This window comes from Colobus angolensis, unplaced genomic scaffold (genome assembly GCF_000951035.1).
Source record: "Colobus angolensis palliatus isolate OR3802 unplaced genomic scaffold, Cang.pa_1.0 Scaffold326, whole genome shotgun sequence".
Lineage (NCBI taxonomy): Eukaryota > Metazoa > Chordata > Mammalia > Primates > Cercopithecidae > Colobus > Colobus angolensis.
The window spans coordinates 2,953,531-2,971,417 of NW_012116555.1; the positions used below are offsets into that span (position 1 = coordinate 2,953,531).

Consider the following 17,887-nt stretch of genomic DNA (forward strand, 5'->3'; position numbering starts at 1 on the left):
GGCAGAATGTTTCCCACTGAGATAATGTTACAAGTGATGACTGGTATATGTAAATCCACAAGAGCTATTATTCAACTTTATTGTGAATTAAATAAGATTTTGTATAACCCTAAACAAGTGTCAATTATTTGTTAAAGTACTTAGGAAAAACAACCCGTTGGTAGGTTGGTAGTAGGAAGAGGAATTTTGAAATGTCATGAATTATGCTTGGTATTTTATTTTTCTTCCTAGAACTTTAACATTTTTTTAAGTAACAGTAATAGTGAAAACCCACATTTGGTCTGAGAGCCAGCTTAGCTCTCATAATCACCCTGTCACATCCACTGAACCTGATTAGAGTCAATTAGTAAATGAAATTAGTAAATAAAAATATACTTGAGTTTTGCTCTCTGAATGAAATGCAAGGCTTATATAATTCAAGCAATTTTCTCAACCAAAAATATAGATGCTTAGTTAAAATGAAGTAAAAATCATCTTATAAAGCACAAACCATCTCCAAAATGAAAAAAAAAATGGTCAACTTAAAAATTAAAATACAATTATAATTACTTCTTGTATGGCTATTGGTACTGAGCGACATGACACAATATACTTAATATACAGTAATGGGTTTATTTGCTTAGTCTAAGTCTTATCTAGAAAGGCACACCTAGAGGTGGGTTTAGGATCCTGATTACAGGATTGCATTATCAGTAATTCAGATGATCTGAAAACTTGAAAATAATGCCCTTACTCCTTGATTTAAATATTATCTACAACAACCATTATTATTAGGAGAAACTCAACAAAAAGCCAATAGATACACATTTGCTTCTATATGCAGCAATATGCCTTTGTAGCTATCTAGGAAAAGTCACTGTATGTTGAAGGAAGCTGCACTATACTACTTCAAACTTCTCTATTAAATAAAGTAACTGTCAGTAACTGGGTTGAAGCTACGGAGCACAGATAGCTCTTTATATCTATAAGGAGTGCAATGAGCCATCTAAGCTAACTCAGCAGAGAGAATATTCACTAACAAAATGATTGTGGAGACCCATTGACTTGATGGATGTCTGGGATTGTATGGCATAGAGGAGCCCATGACAAAAAATGGTAACAGATTCAAAAGCCATTATCAGCCTCCCTTTATCCATTCTGGCATGGTTTGTTAGCATGAGACAGGCTCCCTGTTTCCTCTCTCTTTAATGATACTGTTCCATGAACCAATGAATGTTTTCATTTGGAAAATAAGAAAGCATTGACATGTTATCTGAACTGTGGCTCCTTTAGTGGTGTCAAAGGAATAAATATGCTAATTCTCTGCTTTGAAGAATGTACTAGGTAAGGCCCATTACTTCACTGATTTCAGTGATTTCTATACCCAGGTGAGAAAAGGTTAATACTACATGCCACAGGATATTTCATTATGCAAAAGTTTTGATTTAGGAATGTAATGGGGAATTTCAGTGACATGTTTTGATGTACTTTCAAATGGTAATTTTCATATTCCATTCTCCAAAGTTTAATTCATCACTTGTTAATTAACTCAAAGCAATTTACCTCAAACTATTGCTTGATTCTTCATAAAAGAAGAAGTTACTATGAAAAGGTACCACAGAAACCTTGAAATATTCACAAAGTCTTACACAAATAATGCTTTTAATATAGGAATAAAAGACAATCTTCCTCATATGCACACAAATGTACAAAAACACATTCCTCAAAGAAATATTTCCTCAGAACATCAGCGCTTTCATAGAAGGAGCTAAAAAACAGCAGAAGTGCCTACTAAAAGAGAGTTTTCCCTAGCTTTAAAACCGGAACGAAACAACTCTCAACATTTGCAAAACATTCCTTTATTATTAGAAATAAATTATTTGTATAAAAAATTGCATGCATCAATCATTGCATTTATTTTTAGCACAACCCAGGGCTTCAATCCGGTCAGCCATTACAAGAAACAGACTCATTGTCTTATACAAGTTGAACAATGTGGGACAGGAACGGGAGTTCTCATAATCACAGAAAAATACTTACAAGAATAACATCAGACATGATTTATTTCAACAGCATTTTTTTTCACAAGCTAACATTAGTTTTCCTTTTGTGATTTTGTTTTTTAACTGCTCATGAGTAAGCAATACTTTAGCTTGACACTCATTGGTTTTATTGTATTAAACGGGTTTCTTCATTCCCCGTTTATTGATACTTTTGGCTCATGGCTAATTTTTGTTCCTTACAAGACTATTGATTTGATTGATTGTAGTCTATGGAGATCTCCAGGAGTGAATTTTTTGCAGTTTCATGTTCATTGTTTAAGATCATATACCACATCTCTTCAGATTGTGTCATTTCCCTGTTTCAGATTGAATGATTGCTGTAGCTGATATATGTTGTCTTGGTAGAGGAAGCTGTTAAGATAAATGAGGACAAATTAAAATAGTATATAACAATACATCATTTTGCTAATATGATTTTAAAATTCAAGTCCTGTAATGACCTTTTTTTACAATATCCAGCTTTTACAGCATGTTACTCATTGTTTTTAAACCATTCTCAGTCATGCACAGCGTAATGACATTTCAGCTCGACAGCAGACCACATTATATAAAGGTGGTCCCATAAGATTATAATGGAGCTGAAAAATTCCTATCACCCAGTGCACACATAACACAACACATAACACAACACATAATTCACATGTTTGTGGTTTGCTTTGTAAACAAATTTCCTATACTTCCAGTCATGAAAAAGCATGGCACATACAATTATATACAGTACATAATACTTGGTAATGATAACGAACGACTATGTTACTGGTTTAAGTATTCACTATACTATACTTTTTATCATTATTTTAAAGTGCACTTCTTCTACTTATACATTAAAAAGATAACTGTAAAACAGCCTCAGGCAGGTCCTTCAGGGGTATTCTCGAATAAGGCATTGCTATTTTGAGAGATGACAGCTCAATGCGTGTTATTACCCCTGAAGACCTTCCAGTGGAATAGGATGTGGAGGTGGAAGTGATATCGATAATCCTGACCCTGTGGAGGCCTAGGCTAGTGTGTGTGTGTGTGTGTGTGTCTTATTTTTTTAACACAAAACGTTTAAAAAGTAAAATGAATATATGAAAATAGAAAAAATTTTATCCTTGAGTAAGGGTATGAAGAAAATATTTTTTATAGTTGGACAATGTGTTTGCATTTAAAGTTTTTATAACAAACAAGTCAAAATTTAAAAAGAATAAAAAGTTTATAAAGTAAAAAGTTATAGTAAGCTAAAATAGTATATTATTGAAAAAGGAAATGTTTAAAATAAATTTAGTGTAATCTAAGTGTAGAATTTCTATAATATCTACAGTGGCTGGGTACGGAGGCTCACACCTGTAATCCCAGCACTTTGGGAGGCCTAGGCGGGTGGATCACGAGGTCCGGAGTTCCAGACAAGCTTGACCAGCATGATGAAATCCCGTCTCTACTAAAAATACAAAAATTAGCCGGGCGTGGTGGCACACGCCTGAATCCCAGCTACTCAGGAGGCTGAGGCAGGAGAATTGCTTGAACCAAGAGGCAGAGGTTGCAATTTACAGTACTGCCATGTCCTAGGCCTTCACATTCAATCACCACTCATTCACTTAATGACCCAGGGCAACTTCCAGTCCTACAAGTTCCATTCATAGTAAGTGCCCTATTTACATGTGTACCATTTTTATCTTGTATACTCTATTTTTACTGTGTCTTTACTATGTTTAGATATTTTTAGATATACGGATATCCATTGCATTACAATTGTGTACACAATTCAGGACAGTAACATGCTGTACAGGTTTGTAGCCTAGGTAGAGTAGGCTATACCATATCGCCTGAGTGTGTCATAGGCTATACCATTTGGTTTGTGTAAGTACACTGAATGATGCTTGCACAAAGACAAAACTGCCTAACAACACATTTCCTAGAACATGTCATTAAGTAATGCGTGACTGTAGTAAAAATTAAATAACAGCAGAAATAAAAATGCTGCAGCAATTTTAATCTGTCAAAGTCAGTAGCCTCATTTATAGTATATAGATATTTACTAGAAAACTAAAAATATAAAAGTGCTAATCTTTAATATTTTGGTAAAATTTTGCATTTGCATATATGTAAAATGAAGGAACAGACCAATTATCTGTCCTACAAAATACAAAAATTATTTTTTACTACCTAAGTCAAAGACCTCAATTCTTAGAGGCTGATGTAATGACCAAAAAAGTTAAGTAATTATAATTAGCTGTCCTATGAGAATGAATACATCTTCCACTTAAAAATACATAATAATCTTAGACTCTAGAAGTAAACATGCTAAAATATCAAATATATAGAATGGTAAATATGTGAATTGCCATTGCATATTTATGGTTTCTTTTGGTTTCATCAAATGGAGACAAATGAAGATATTTAAGAAAATAAAGACTCAAAAAAAGAAATGTTTAATTGTTCTGTTACCAACATACTGTAAAGTAAAACTCATTATTGTAAGACCATTACAGAGATATTATGCCAAATTTATACTCATGCCTAAGCTTCTGGAGAATATAAATCTAAATTCAAATAATTCCTTTGTATTTTTGAAAGATGTGATGCAATGAATCTCTGTCCTAAAATTCAAATGTGATGTCCTATTTTTTTGTGTAATCCTGGAATGAATAACAGTAAGATAAAAGATACTTCAAACAGCAAAGAATGTATGTGTTTCAATATATGAATCCAATTCAGGATGAAACAGATTTTTAGAAAATAATGTATTTATTGAACACTGAATAAGACTAGAAATTGTAAAGTTCCTCCTCTGAAATAACTGACAATCAGACTCATTCCATTGTACTGACACTATTGATGGACTAGACAAGTTCTTACCAGAGACCAAGTTCATACAAAGTTCACAACCACTAAAATTAACTCAGATAGCCCTAAGAAGTGCTACTATAAATGTGTTCTGTTATTTTTTATTTCATTGAGTATTATGAGCTTCAGGCTAAAAATAGTTGACATATTTGCTTATCTTATCTACATTGCATACCCTTCTAGGTTATTACTGTGGCACAGTGCAAAGGAAGTAGACTTTAGACCTGGTTTTAAACTACATTCTAGTCCCTGCAAAATGAGTGAAAAAAAAGTCATTGGGCCAGGTTACCGGGCCTCAGTTTTATCACTGGTTCAAAACCTACAATACTGGGTTCCTGTAAGGATGAAAGCAGAATAGACTGGGATGGAACAGCTGTAATCTGGAAGAACCAATATAGAGCCGGCCTCCCTCCCTCCCTCCCTCTCTTTCTTCCTTCCTTCCCTCCTCCTTCCTTCCTTCCTTCCTTCCTTCCTCCCTTCCCTCCTTTCTTCCTTCCTTTCCTTTCCATGAACCATACATGAGACCTAATGGAGTTGTACTTTCTACTTAACCTTTCCAAAAGGTAAAACATTTGTTACATTTGGTTTGGTGTGAAGTGAAACACAATGATTTTCTATGATCACTCACTTTTACTTTTCATTTTTAATTTATATAATGCTCTCATATGCCTCTAAATTTCCTCTAAGAAAATAAAATCTGTTCTTTGGTTCTGTTTTTGAAGGACTTTCATACAGTCTTCACAGACAAGGTAGAGAAAAATTGTCATAAGAGTGATAAAAATGACTGTTAAAATGGTCATCCAACTTCTTGCACTGTTCAATATTTTCAACAATAACTAAAATGTAGGAAATGGTTATAAAATTTGTATATAGCTAGAAAAAGAATTATGGTTGAAATAGAGTAACAAGAGCTGACAGATATTGAACAATATAGTTTTCAGAAGATGTCCATTCGACAGATGGCAGTTTGGATCAGACCAGTTTTAAGGATCTTTGCAACTTTGGGGCTCTGTAGCTAATTAAAAATTAATATATTATTTTTTGAATTTTTAAACATTGTTTCTAGAAAGAAAGTGGTAGGATTCTATTGAGAATTGAGAATACAATTCACAAAAGGAGAGTAATGCTAATTTTTCTACTGGTTAGAAAAGGAAGTGTAAGGCTCTGGAAACAGATGATTTAGTCAACATGAAAGCAATGATAAGGGACAAACTTTGTGGGTGGCAGATATCTCGCAAGAATCTTTATCCCAGAAGTACTATAGAGCAAAATGAATCAGAGATGTACAGATGAGTTCATAGGGAGATTTTTTTCACAGTGGTGATGAATATGCTCATATGAAAATCAGTTTTTGAGCACAGCAACAGTAAATTAATTTCCTTGTGTGCACCACACTGTGTTCATAAGCTAGAGAAAACAAATCTACCTCCAGCAGCAGCTGTTTTCATGAATTATTCATGAACATAGCTTAAAGAATACTATGTACAGCATTTGTTAATTGGGTACAGTTGGCAAAATTCATATATATCAACTTTGTTTCTAACTCCCATCACACTCTGTTGCGAAATAACACTTGACCTTTTTTAAAAATGTGAACTATAGTCTGCAAATTCAGCAACTAACACGGCACTCACTGATTTCCCATCCAGCTTCGTATTACTTATATTTATTCTGTGTAACTTTAGAAACTTTAAAATCTTGAATACAAATTTACCCTTTCATTGTAGAATGGCCATGTAAGCGAACAAAGGTTAAAAATGGTGACCTGGAGTAGGATTGTGGAAGGATGTGTAAAGATGTCATACATCTTTCTCTCCTGAATGAGTACATTGTAATCACTTTACTCGGGCCCAACTTATTCAAACCAAATTATACTCCTGTAAAAGATCAATGCACTAAAATCTCCACAGTACAATTAAACCTTTCTTTATCAGGCAGTAATTGATATTATCTTGATTCACTTTTTGACTTTACCAGACCTTCTAAAAGTGAGCATCTGACTCCTCCAGAATATTAGAGGCTTACCCTCCAAATAGGCCTTGTTTTTGCAGTCTTTCATTCTTATTTCAGAGAAAATAGAGAAATACATGCATGCTATATAATTTCCATTTCAACTCAACATTAACAGGAAATAACCAAAGGAAAACAGTACATGTATGAGATTTACTTCAACAATATGAGATTAGTTCCTATCAATGCTGAGAATTTTGTTTTTCAGGGCATCTATTTATTCTTTAAAGTGTTGAAAAAGTTTATTAAATTTTTTCTCCACCACTTTCAAAGATGAGTCTGGATGACTGGTATTTATATTACTATAAGTTTGGTTCTTTTATTTGGCAACCATATTTTATAAAGTTTTCTGGATTGCTGCTAAACAAAAAAAACAAAAACAAAAAAAACAGAGATCGAGAAAAGCAGGTATAACAATAGACTCTGGTGAGTCATACTGAGAAGTGCCAGTGTTCAAATTGTATCACTGGCCAACAGCAGTTTATTGGCATCCTATAATAAGTTTCAACTTCCTACACTGATGTTCTCAAGGTAGGAATAAAGATAAAATTCTGTCCTCAAATCACAAGCATTCTACTTTGATGCCTTTAATGACAGTTACAGGATACCTTTTGCTAAGAGTTAAAATAGGTTTATCATTAGTAAATTGCTTACCTATACTCAGAGATGATTGTAATGATTTGTTACTAAAGCCCATCCTTACCTTGCTTCTCATATTTCTTACTTCACAAGGTTTCATGTTTGCAGAAAGGTGAATATATGGGGGGTGTTTGTGAAATTCTTGTAAAGTTCCTTTCTCTACATGTGACTAAATTTGGTATTGGTGACCTGAAGGTAATCTTTTTAGAACCAATCTGGCTAATGATTCCAGGTAAGCTGACAGTAACTGAAACCAATATGTCTAATTAAGCAATGCTAATTAACTATCACAGGATAGTTCTGTGTATGGTAAATTAGAGTAGACAATGTTCATCTAGAAATCTTGATAGAAAAGAAGGTTTGTAGATGGAATGTAGACCATAAGTTGCTATAATAAACCAAATAAAATTAATTTTTAGTTTTTTCTTGTATTTAGTGTGAAAAGTATAGAGAATAGGGGATACAGATGGCTGGATGAATATGAGAGGAAGAGAATATTTTTGCATAGGATTTTGTCCTTAATTACTGAATGCCTGGACGGGTGCGGTAACTCACACCTGTAATTCTAGCACTTTTGGAGACTTAGGTGGGAGGATCACTTGAGCCTAGGAGTTAGAGACCAGCCTAGGCAACATAGTGAGACCTTGTCTCTACAAAACAAACAAACAAACAAAATTAGCTGGGCATGGCGGCACATGACTGCAGTCTTAGCTAATTGGAAGGCTGAGGTGGGAGGATCACTTAAGCCCAGCAGGTAGAGGCTGCAGTTAGCCTAGATCATACCACTGCACTCCAGCCTGGGCAACAGAGCAAGCTCCTGTTTCAAACAGAAAAAACAAATATTGAATACCTATGCTATATTCCAAAAGACTGGAAGCCACTCTAACACAAGTACCTTCGCTTTTCTTTCAACTGTAGAACCTAGTAAGGTAAAGTTTTTGATTCATCTGTAGAACCTAGTAAGGTAAAGTTGTAATGTTTACCATATTCAGCTTTCTGGTATTTTATCATACAAATCTTCAATCTATATTTGCCACTCTTTCATAGATACCAAGATGGGCTTCAATAGATCAGTTAAATTCTACTGGTTGAGCACAGATTTCTGTGTATTGTTATCATGTGCTCCTTCCTGGGTGGGCTGTAGAGAAGAAAATAGGTAAAGAAAAGAAAAAAATGGAAAGGTGGCTGTAGAAAATATTCTATTTCCAGGATCATGAGCCTTTTAAGAAGAACTTTAATTATCTTAATATATCCAAGAAGGGAAGTCAAGGGAAGCCCTCAGGAAGCCCAAGGAAAGGGGACATGTGGGAGAAACAAGTATTGACTGTGATTTAACTAAATGTATTGGCTAACTAGAGTTCTCATTTCCCTAAAGGCACAAATAACATCATTTATTTGTGTAAGACTTGTAGTAGCATATTCCATAAATATCAGTAAACTATTGATACTATAAAAAGCACCCAATATTGAACAAGAAAAATTGTGGAATTGTTTCTAAGTACTAAAATACAACTTTTATAAAAAGATGATGCTTTCAATACTTCAAAAGAAAGATATGAAATGTCATGCTTTGTAAAAGAGATTTTGTGAGCAAGTTTGTACTCCGTAGAACAGCCACTCATCTTGAGACCATCTGCTTTTAACCAAATGGTTCTAAATGTGATGGTGTAATGGTATGTGGGTACCACCATGCCCCTGGAAACATGTAGCACAATCCCCAAGACTAGGAGAAGAATGTTCAACGTACATCTATTAGGAAGTGCTCCCGCTCTTGACCATCGGAAAGTCTACAGATGACTTACTGTTGGTTTCAAGACTCTCACAGAGTTCACTTTTCACCTCGCCATTTGGTCTGTCATTTCCTTTTTGGATCAGTTTGCTTTGCATGGTGGCAGCTGTCACCACAGCCTTGAAGCTCCTTTTGCGTTTTTGAACATTCTGTTCTGGATGAAAAATTATAATATAAACCTTGGGCATATAGAGCATGCCCAGAGACACTGAAGCACTTAAACTCATGGAGACAGTAAGTGTTGTTGTCTGGATGTACATCTGAGGGGAGAAAAAAAAAAGAATAACTATTGGTAAGCCTAACAGTAGGAGATAAAGCAAGTAACATACCATTTTCTAAAATTGTTCCAGCTTCTCTGCTAAAGGCACATTAAAAGGCATTTATTGAAATTGTCCTTAATTATAGTCAATGATTCCTGTATCCTAACCTGCAAATGTAAATGAGTAAGGTTATTTTTTAAACTGAACACAATTTCTTAAAATAAAAATACAAACAACGAAGCTGGTGGAGCTTATTTTCCTTTTTTGATTATAAATAAACATACGTAAGGAAGGCGACCAAACCAGTCTGGCAAAACACTAATACTTAATGCCACACAGACCTTCTTTAGAAGGTACTAGTGGGCCAAGTGTTATTTTAGCAATAAGTTTAACCCAGAAGGTAAGTATATATAGTGAAATAGAGTGGGAGGGCAACATTCCAGAATATCACTACTACACACCAGTGCTTGAATAATGCTAGCGGTTGCATCTTCACATCATTACATAATTCCAACTACCAAATATAATAAATCACAAGCATGTCATAAGGGCTGGATTTTTTTTAACAATCCCTCTAAAGAACACTTCCAGAAGGTTCTCAATGATAGCATCACATCAAAATAAGTCAGTTGCTTTTAAAAAATATGTAAGATCTCCTCACTCCAAGATATATGCACTGGGGATATAGTCCTGGATACTGCATTCTGAAATTCTCCTCCGGTGCTCATTGCTTGCCCTTATCCCACTGAAACTGACTGCTCTGATACTTACAGAGAGAGGGATCTTTCTGGAAGGCTTTGCTTTCTACAACCTAGAGGTTAAGAATCTGAAAAAAACCAAAGCTAAAATCACTGCTTTGGCTTTTTCTTTTTGGTTATGGTATGGAAGCAGAAACAGCACTATTTCCTTCTTTACAAACAGAAACAAAAACCTTTGATCTGGTTCCATTTTTCATGTCCTAAGTTCAAAATAGAATTTTCCCCAAATAACTTGGGATACTGAGGCCACGGAGAAACCACATCTTAAGACTGTAAACAGATTCTCCCTTTGTCATATCTACAACCCTCATTAATAGATCTGTTCACTCTATTTACATCGCTGAATATTCTAATCTTGATTAGTTGGATTTTTAAAATATGTTTTAATCTGTTATTCTTGCTAAAATGTATCATACTAGTTAGATTTCATCTGGAAGTCCTCAAGATCAAACTAATTGTGTCCTTTTTAATGAAGGAACAACAACAAAAAAACAAAAAACAACAAAAAAAATTCACCCTCAAGGGTAAATAACTGAATCAGCATTAGTGTTGCCTTTTCCTAGAGGAGAAGGTTTCTCTTAACAGATGGCAAAACCTTGAGGTAAAGAACTGTCCAAACCATGAGCAGGATGTGAGGCACAAGTTAAGAGGCTGTCTTTGGATATAAAATCATACCATGCACATTGCTGAATTTACTGTCCAATTCATCTACCACTAAGGCTGCCCTTGCATGAGAGACCATTGTCAGCCTGGAAAACCCTTTAACAAGATTTCCTACAAAGTTTACATGATTTACTACAATTAAGATCATCCCAATGAAATAGGGATATGTATCTTTACAGCTCCTAAATCTCCCTAAGCTTTGCCATCTACTTTTAAGCAACTTGTTATTGTAAACATTCCTAAGCTTCTCTAATGTTGGTTAATCTTTTTTGAATTCCTGCTTAATTTTAAGCTAGCATTGCTGCAAAAGCCTACATAGAAAATGCACTGCAGAGAGAGGACATAAAGGTAAGAAAAGAATGTGGCAAAGTACAAACTACTCCCATACATGTTCCAATGCCACTCAAAGAAAACCATCAGTTTTGTTCCAGTCAGACTCTTTCACATCAATTTAGCCTAAAAACAAACAAACAAATCCAACGTTGAAACAGCCATAAAATGATGGGAACACCTATACTGATTAGTTGGATTTTTAAAATGTGCCTTAATCTGTTAGTCCTGCTAACATGTATAGTACTAGTCCAAATAGTATAAAAATATTTTTGTAATAAACATCCTATAAATTTTCTCTGCTACCAAAAACACAAATGATAATAGTCTTCTCTTATTTGGAATAACTTCTGTGATATATAGTAAATTTAATCCTGCTAAATATTAGACATGAAGAGGACTCTGGAATGCTAGCTTTCTCGTTAAATAAATTACCGCAATCTATCCTTTTGGCAAGCCAACTCAATGAAAGATGTAATAAACACAGACATTAAAATTAAATAGTACCATGGTTAGTGTAGCAAGCTCTTCATTAGATGCTATACTTTCAAATTATACCAAAATGCTGATCTTGATTATGTACTTTCTTAAAACAGCTTCTGACAAAATCCTTAGCAAACTAACACAAGAATAGAAAACCAAATACCGCTTGTTCTCACTTATAAGTGGGAACTAAATGATGAAAACACATGGAGACATAGAGGGGAACATCACACACTGGGGCCTTTTGGAGGGTGGAGGGTGTGAGGAGGGAGAGGATCAGGAAAAATAATAACGGGTACTAGGCTTAATACATGGGTGATAAAAGTAATCTGTACAACAAACCCCTGTGACACAAGTTTACCTATATAACAAACCTGCACTGTATCCCTGAACTTAAAATACAAGTTAAAAAATCCACAAAATCATACCCTAAAGTCCACAACCTTACAGTGGCCTAGCATTTGTTACAGGACCATGGACTATGTATGATTAGACTGAGTTTTTGAAATTCACCTTTGAAAACGTCATACATGTCATAACCTCAATGAAAGCAGTAACAGCAAAACAAGCAAAGAAATATAAATGCCACCTACTGTCATGTTAGAGAAACTCAATCCTTAATAGCATGGATTAGAGAATTCTGATTATCTCCCATATTGAATAAGAAGTTGAGAGACTATGTTTAACATTGGAAAATGAGCTCTTGATTTTTTAAAATGCGTGGATTTTTGTATACCTATAGAAAATTCTAATTACTTGAGCCATACAGGAACATAAAAGTTAAAAAAAACCCACAAAATCATATTGTGTGATAAAATAATCTGTACAACAAACCCCCATGACACAAGTTTACCTATATAACAAACCTGTACTTGTATCCCTGAACTTAAAATAAAAGTTAAAAAAAACACACACAAATCATACCCTAAAGTCCGCAACCTCATAGTGGCCTAGCATTTCTTACAGGGCTACGGAATGAATACATTCCAGTAGACTGGGTATGAACTCTGGAACCACCACTTATATACATTTTTTTAAAAGATAAAGTTTACAGCGAAACTCTAGAGTTACTTTCTGGGTGATAAAAGCCCCCAAACCAACCTACCAGGCTACAATCCAAACTAATGAATCTTCCCTGGTTAATTGGACAAATAGGTTATCTTATTTTCTTCTCTGAACAGTAAGTTCTTATCTATGTCATGGGGTGAGTTTGGCAGTAACACTTTTCTCATAGAGGAGTTACAGGGTAGAATGATATATTTATAAAATCTCTTATAGATACAAGATAGCTCAAGAAACATTCTTTACCCTACAACTTTGCATCTAAATAGATGCTAACAAAGTATCCTTCCAGGAGTACAGGGCAAAGGAGGGACCAATTAGACACTTATTCAAACCAGACAGTTTCGTTTAGAGAAGAGCTGATAGCCAGGCTCTGACTACATGATGTCGAGGAAAAGGCCTTTGTAATCTCACTTCAATGTAGACAGAATAAAATTTTGTCCAAATGTGAACTCAAAACCATATTTATTGCCTGGGCCATATTCTTAGAATAATATAACAGCTCTTTATCTCAAAGTTACAGCTCATCAGAATGCAGAAGGGGACTGTATTAACTCCCACTAACCCACAAAAATTCAAGAGATGCTAGCAATGATACTGGATATGTTAATAATAATCTTCTCTTTCCCAGCCTGCTCTTATGTGCTCCCTACTGGCCCTGTCACTCCAAAACACTAACACACAGAGGATGGGGACTATCTTTTTTATCACACGCACTGATGGCTTGTTACTCTGCCTCCATGCCCCATGGACATTTTGAACCTGAAGCAGTCAGATGCACTGAAGCAGATTTAAGCAATCTCTAGATAAGCCAGGGGTTAGCTGTGACAATGGAGCATACTAATATGAAATTTTTTCTGGGACCTATTACAGTTACCTCTTCAAACTCTGAATAGGCCATTTGTACATATCAAGGTCTACTCAATGTAGGTCATGACGTGGAATCATTTAGACTCCGGGAAGAGTGAGGAGGGAGAAGAGTATATTTTTCCAAGATAAATGTCAGTCTTTTGCTTTCAACCAGCTACCAGTACACAGACCGCCACAGACTCTGACATCCAACCTGGTATGTTTGCAACCCCTTAGCAACTAAGGTAAACTATTATGAAACCTAACACTCAAAGCAACCTTATGTCACGTGATAAGAAACAGATTCAGTATTTATTCCTGAATATTTCTGTTTTGCCCTCAATGGTTTAATCTTCCCACTTTGTTTTAGTCACCAGGTTCTGTTTGGCTGCTTTGCATACCACTTGACCAGTTAGAAAGCTACACTCACACTGACAGCCTGTATTTCTCTGCTTCTGTTTCTACTTCCTCATCTGCATGTCTGCCAAAGTGAAACTTGCACCAAAAAATGGGTTTTCTTTTGCTTTTTAGCAGACAATGGACTTCAAAATACCATTTACTACTAGAAGTGATTTTTTTTTTAAGATGAAGACGTTTATAGAGAAACTGGAGTTGCCCTGTGGGTGGTAACACCCCAAATCAATCTGTCATGCAAAAGTCCAAACTCATAAAATTCTCCTAGCAATTGAAATTTTCAAAAACCAGAGGCAACCATTCAGCTCTGCTGGCTGAGCCTGGAACCACTACCAAGCTCATATCAAATGTTTTTATTTTGTTTCTGTCTTGTTTACATTAAATATCTTCCTAGTTTCACTGTTTAGTCCTTTTCTCTCTGTCTCTTGCTCACTTGTTGATCATATTTAGAATTATACACTTAAACCAAGACAGGCTTCATGGGTGTGCACTTGTACACAAGACTCTGTACTAGGAGAACCCCATGCTTGGTTTAATGCTCTGCTGCGAATGTTTTGAAATCTGTAATAATTGTTAGACTCCTGCATTTTCATTTCTTACTGGGTTCCACAAATTATATGGCTAGTCCTCTTTTAAAAATCACTTATACACTGACAAATTCCAGGCTTTTCTTAGGAAGGGTATTTGCCTTTTGGGTCACTCTCTTCGGTGTCTGACAGCATCTGAAAAGTAACAAGCCTCTGATTCCCAATCTTCATCCCTAAACTTGATCTCCCAGTGGTCTATCTTATCTCATTAATTCCACGCTTCTAGTTCTTGGGGGAGGGGGTGGACAGGGAACTTGAAATTGTCTTTTACTTCTTTTTTATACTTCCACCCTATCTATGACCAAATCCTATTGATTCTACCTTCAAAATTTGCTCAGAACGTTCAGAATGTCTCCACTGGTGTTACATTGCTCAGAACCATCATTATCTCTCATTTGGATCAGTACTGCAACTGTCCTAGTGTTCTCTTTCCTGCTGCCCTTGCTCTCTTCTGTGTGAGCATTTGATTGATCCTAACACAGAAGCTAGAATAATCCCATTATCCGTAAACCAAATTAGGTCACTCCTACTCTCCAAAGCCTACTCTCCAATGACATCCCATTGATGATATCTTTACAATGGTCCACAAGATCCTCTGAGACATCCTCTGGTTTACTCTTTTTTTTAACTCATTCTCTTCCACCATACTGGCTCCCTGGCTGATCTTGGAACATACCAGGCATGCTTCTACTTTCAGACTTTTATATCTGGTGGTTTGCCTCTTCACTGCCTTCAGGTCTTTACTGAAATGCTCCAGCTCAGTGAGACCTTTCCTGAACACACCTCTGAAAATTATAACCCCCAACCTTCTACCAGTATTCCTAGCTTTATCACACTCCTTAGTATCTAACACATTATATCCTAAAAGTCTATATATTTTACTTATTTAACATATGTGGTATCTGTTTCCCCTAGCTAGAATAAAAATTCTATGAATATTGGGAATTTGACTTGTGTTGTTCCTGGCTGTAAACTCAGCACTTAGAAAACTGTCTGGATAACAGACATTCTCTATAATCTTTTGAGTTGGTATGGGTTCATACTCCTAAATTTGGGTTCTAAGGAACATAACTCATGTATTTCCAAGAAGGAAAAAAACAACAGATACTAAAACTAGAAAACATCAGAAAACTGGAGGACTGGAAGACTCCATTCATTTTCATAGCGACCTCTAGGCTGGGAGAGAAATGTAATCTTGGGCAGATAAACATAATGCCCTTTTAAACAGTCAACTTGGTAATAATGGGCCCTTTTGCTCTTGATGAGCAATGAACAGCATAATTCAAAGTCAGTGGTTTTCACTTTGGGAATAGGAGAGCTCTGAGCTCTGCCCTCAATACCTTCCCAAGTTAACTGTATAACTGAGGTTCAGGCATTCACACTACTTCTAAGCTTTCAAAGACTTAAATCAAAGGATTTAATGAGACAACGTATACAAACACTGGCACAGAGCCTGGGATATATTAATTAATAGCGGATAGTTCTTATTGTCATTATTTAACCTTGACAACCTGTTCTCTATTCATCTTTCTTTATTCTCCACACCAGAAACACTTAACACTACTTCTCTCTCAAAATCAGCTTCAAGACTTTTAGCCTTTATAACAGAAATACACACACACACACACACACACACACACAAGCAAAAAGGTTTATTCATAAGGAAATATACTTTATGTTTGTGGGAAACTTTAGAGTCACCACAGCAAAGAATTATAGTCCAATTTAACTCTGGGAAAAATCACCATCCTGAGTGTTGTGTTTCTCCTGTCAGGTAGAAATCACAGTGCTGCGGACCCAGCAGCAGGTCAGATACGTTGCACTGTGTTTTCATTAGTGGAGGTGGAGATCAGTTGTCTGTAATCCATTTGCAGTCACTTATCACATCCCCTTTTGGCTCAGGACACATACTTGCAACATGAAGAGTCAAATCAAAAGCTATGAATGAAGAATTGTGAAGGAAGACTATAGATGCAGAGCAGGGCTTGTTCTCCCTCCTGTGAGGTCTTTCTGAATCCTTCACCTTGGAATGATTGGGAGAGGTGGAAACCAGCTGAAGAGAATGATACAGTGTCAACCAACAAGCAGAATATCAGCTTCTCTAATGATAGAAAGAACCATGTAAGTAAGCTCAAGATCTGTTAAAGAAGGAAAAACATCTACCTGATTTATAACGACTATCGTTAAACATAAGTGATCTTTAATATTTGGATTAGTAAATAATTTGTTTTTATTAAAACCTGATGGAAAATTTGAAAACAGAGTAAATTTTTAAAAGTATGGCATTATTAAATAAAATGTAGTCTTTAATTTTCAATTATTATATATGAGAATTATTTACAGAAATATAGTAAATAATCAGTGATGTTGCATTTTCTACTGGGATATGTATATGAAAATTAATACACAGTGTCTACTCTCTCAGTGCTTATTAATTCCTCCTTTACAGATATTTTTGCTCATGTTTCCTTCATGCATTTCTGCTTCCATGGTACCTTTTGGCCCTGTATCACCGCAGCAGCATGGTCAGAACTGGGAATAAGAGTAATGGGAATGTCTTTAATTATTATCATTTGAACGGATATCAAAATATAACAAATAATATTTTCAGGTACAGAACAAATAAATAAAAGTATAAATTAGTTTAGAAAGAAGCAAAGAAGAGGAAACAATTGTTTCAGGAACAAAACTTATCTCTGAACTATATTTTAAAGTATGTCTATCTCTATCTATCTGTCTATAGTTCTAGAAGCCAGGAAAAAAAAGAAAATATGTTGAATCCTATATTTATCACTGCCTAGAGATGAAAGCTTTGCTAGAATTTAAATTTTAGGCTAAATAATAAATTCAGGTTGCGTTATCTAAGGAAAGTTGGTAAAATTATGAAAATGGTTTCAACAGTAGTTTTGCGAAAGGCACTAAATCTTGATCAAGTAGATATTTTCTCTATAACGCTTTTTAAAGACAAAATAATTGATTCAGTAACTCAGCGCAGGTGCTTTTGTGGACGCACATGATGTTTTAAAAGTGCTATTTTTTTTTTTCTGGTGATATCTCTTAATATAGGAGGAATCAAGAAGAATGGTGTTATGGGCTGAATCATGTCTCCTCCAAAATTTGTATCTTGAAGGCCTAACCCCCAATACCTCAGAATGTGACTGCATTTGAAGATGGG

General features: G+C 35.3%; 1 protein-coding gene across 2 annotated transcripts in view; it reads right to left on the reverse strand.

Annotated features, from left to right (window-relative positions):
• Nucleotides 1-1,818: 1,818 nt before the first annotated feature.
• GRM8 (glutamate receptor, metabotropic 8) overlaps nt 1,819-17,887 on the reverse strand; it is an 830,459-nt gene continuing 814,390 nt past the window's right edge. The window contains exons 10-11 of one of the 2 annotated variants that reach the window (XM_011951752.1): nt 9,320-9,566; nt 1,819-2,393 (exon numbers count right to left, since the gene is read on the reverse strand). In XM_011951752.1, the coding sequence (XP_011807142.1) occupies nt 2,344-2,393; nt 9,320-9,566 (297 nt within the window). In that variant the 3' untranslated portion in view covers nt 1,819-2,343. Of the gene's footprint in view, nt 2,394-9,264; nt 9,567-17,887 lie in introns of both variants that reach the window. The other variant, XM_011951754.1, reaches the window with a different exon arrangement.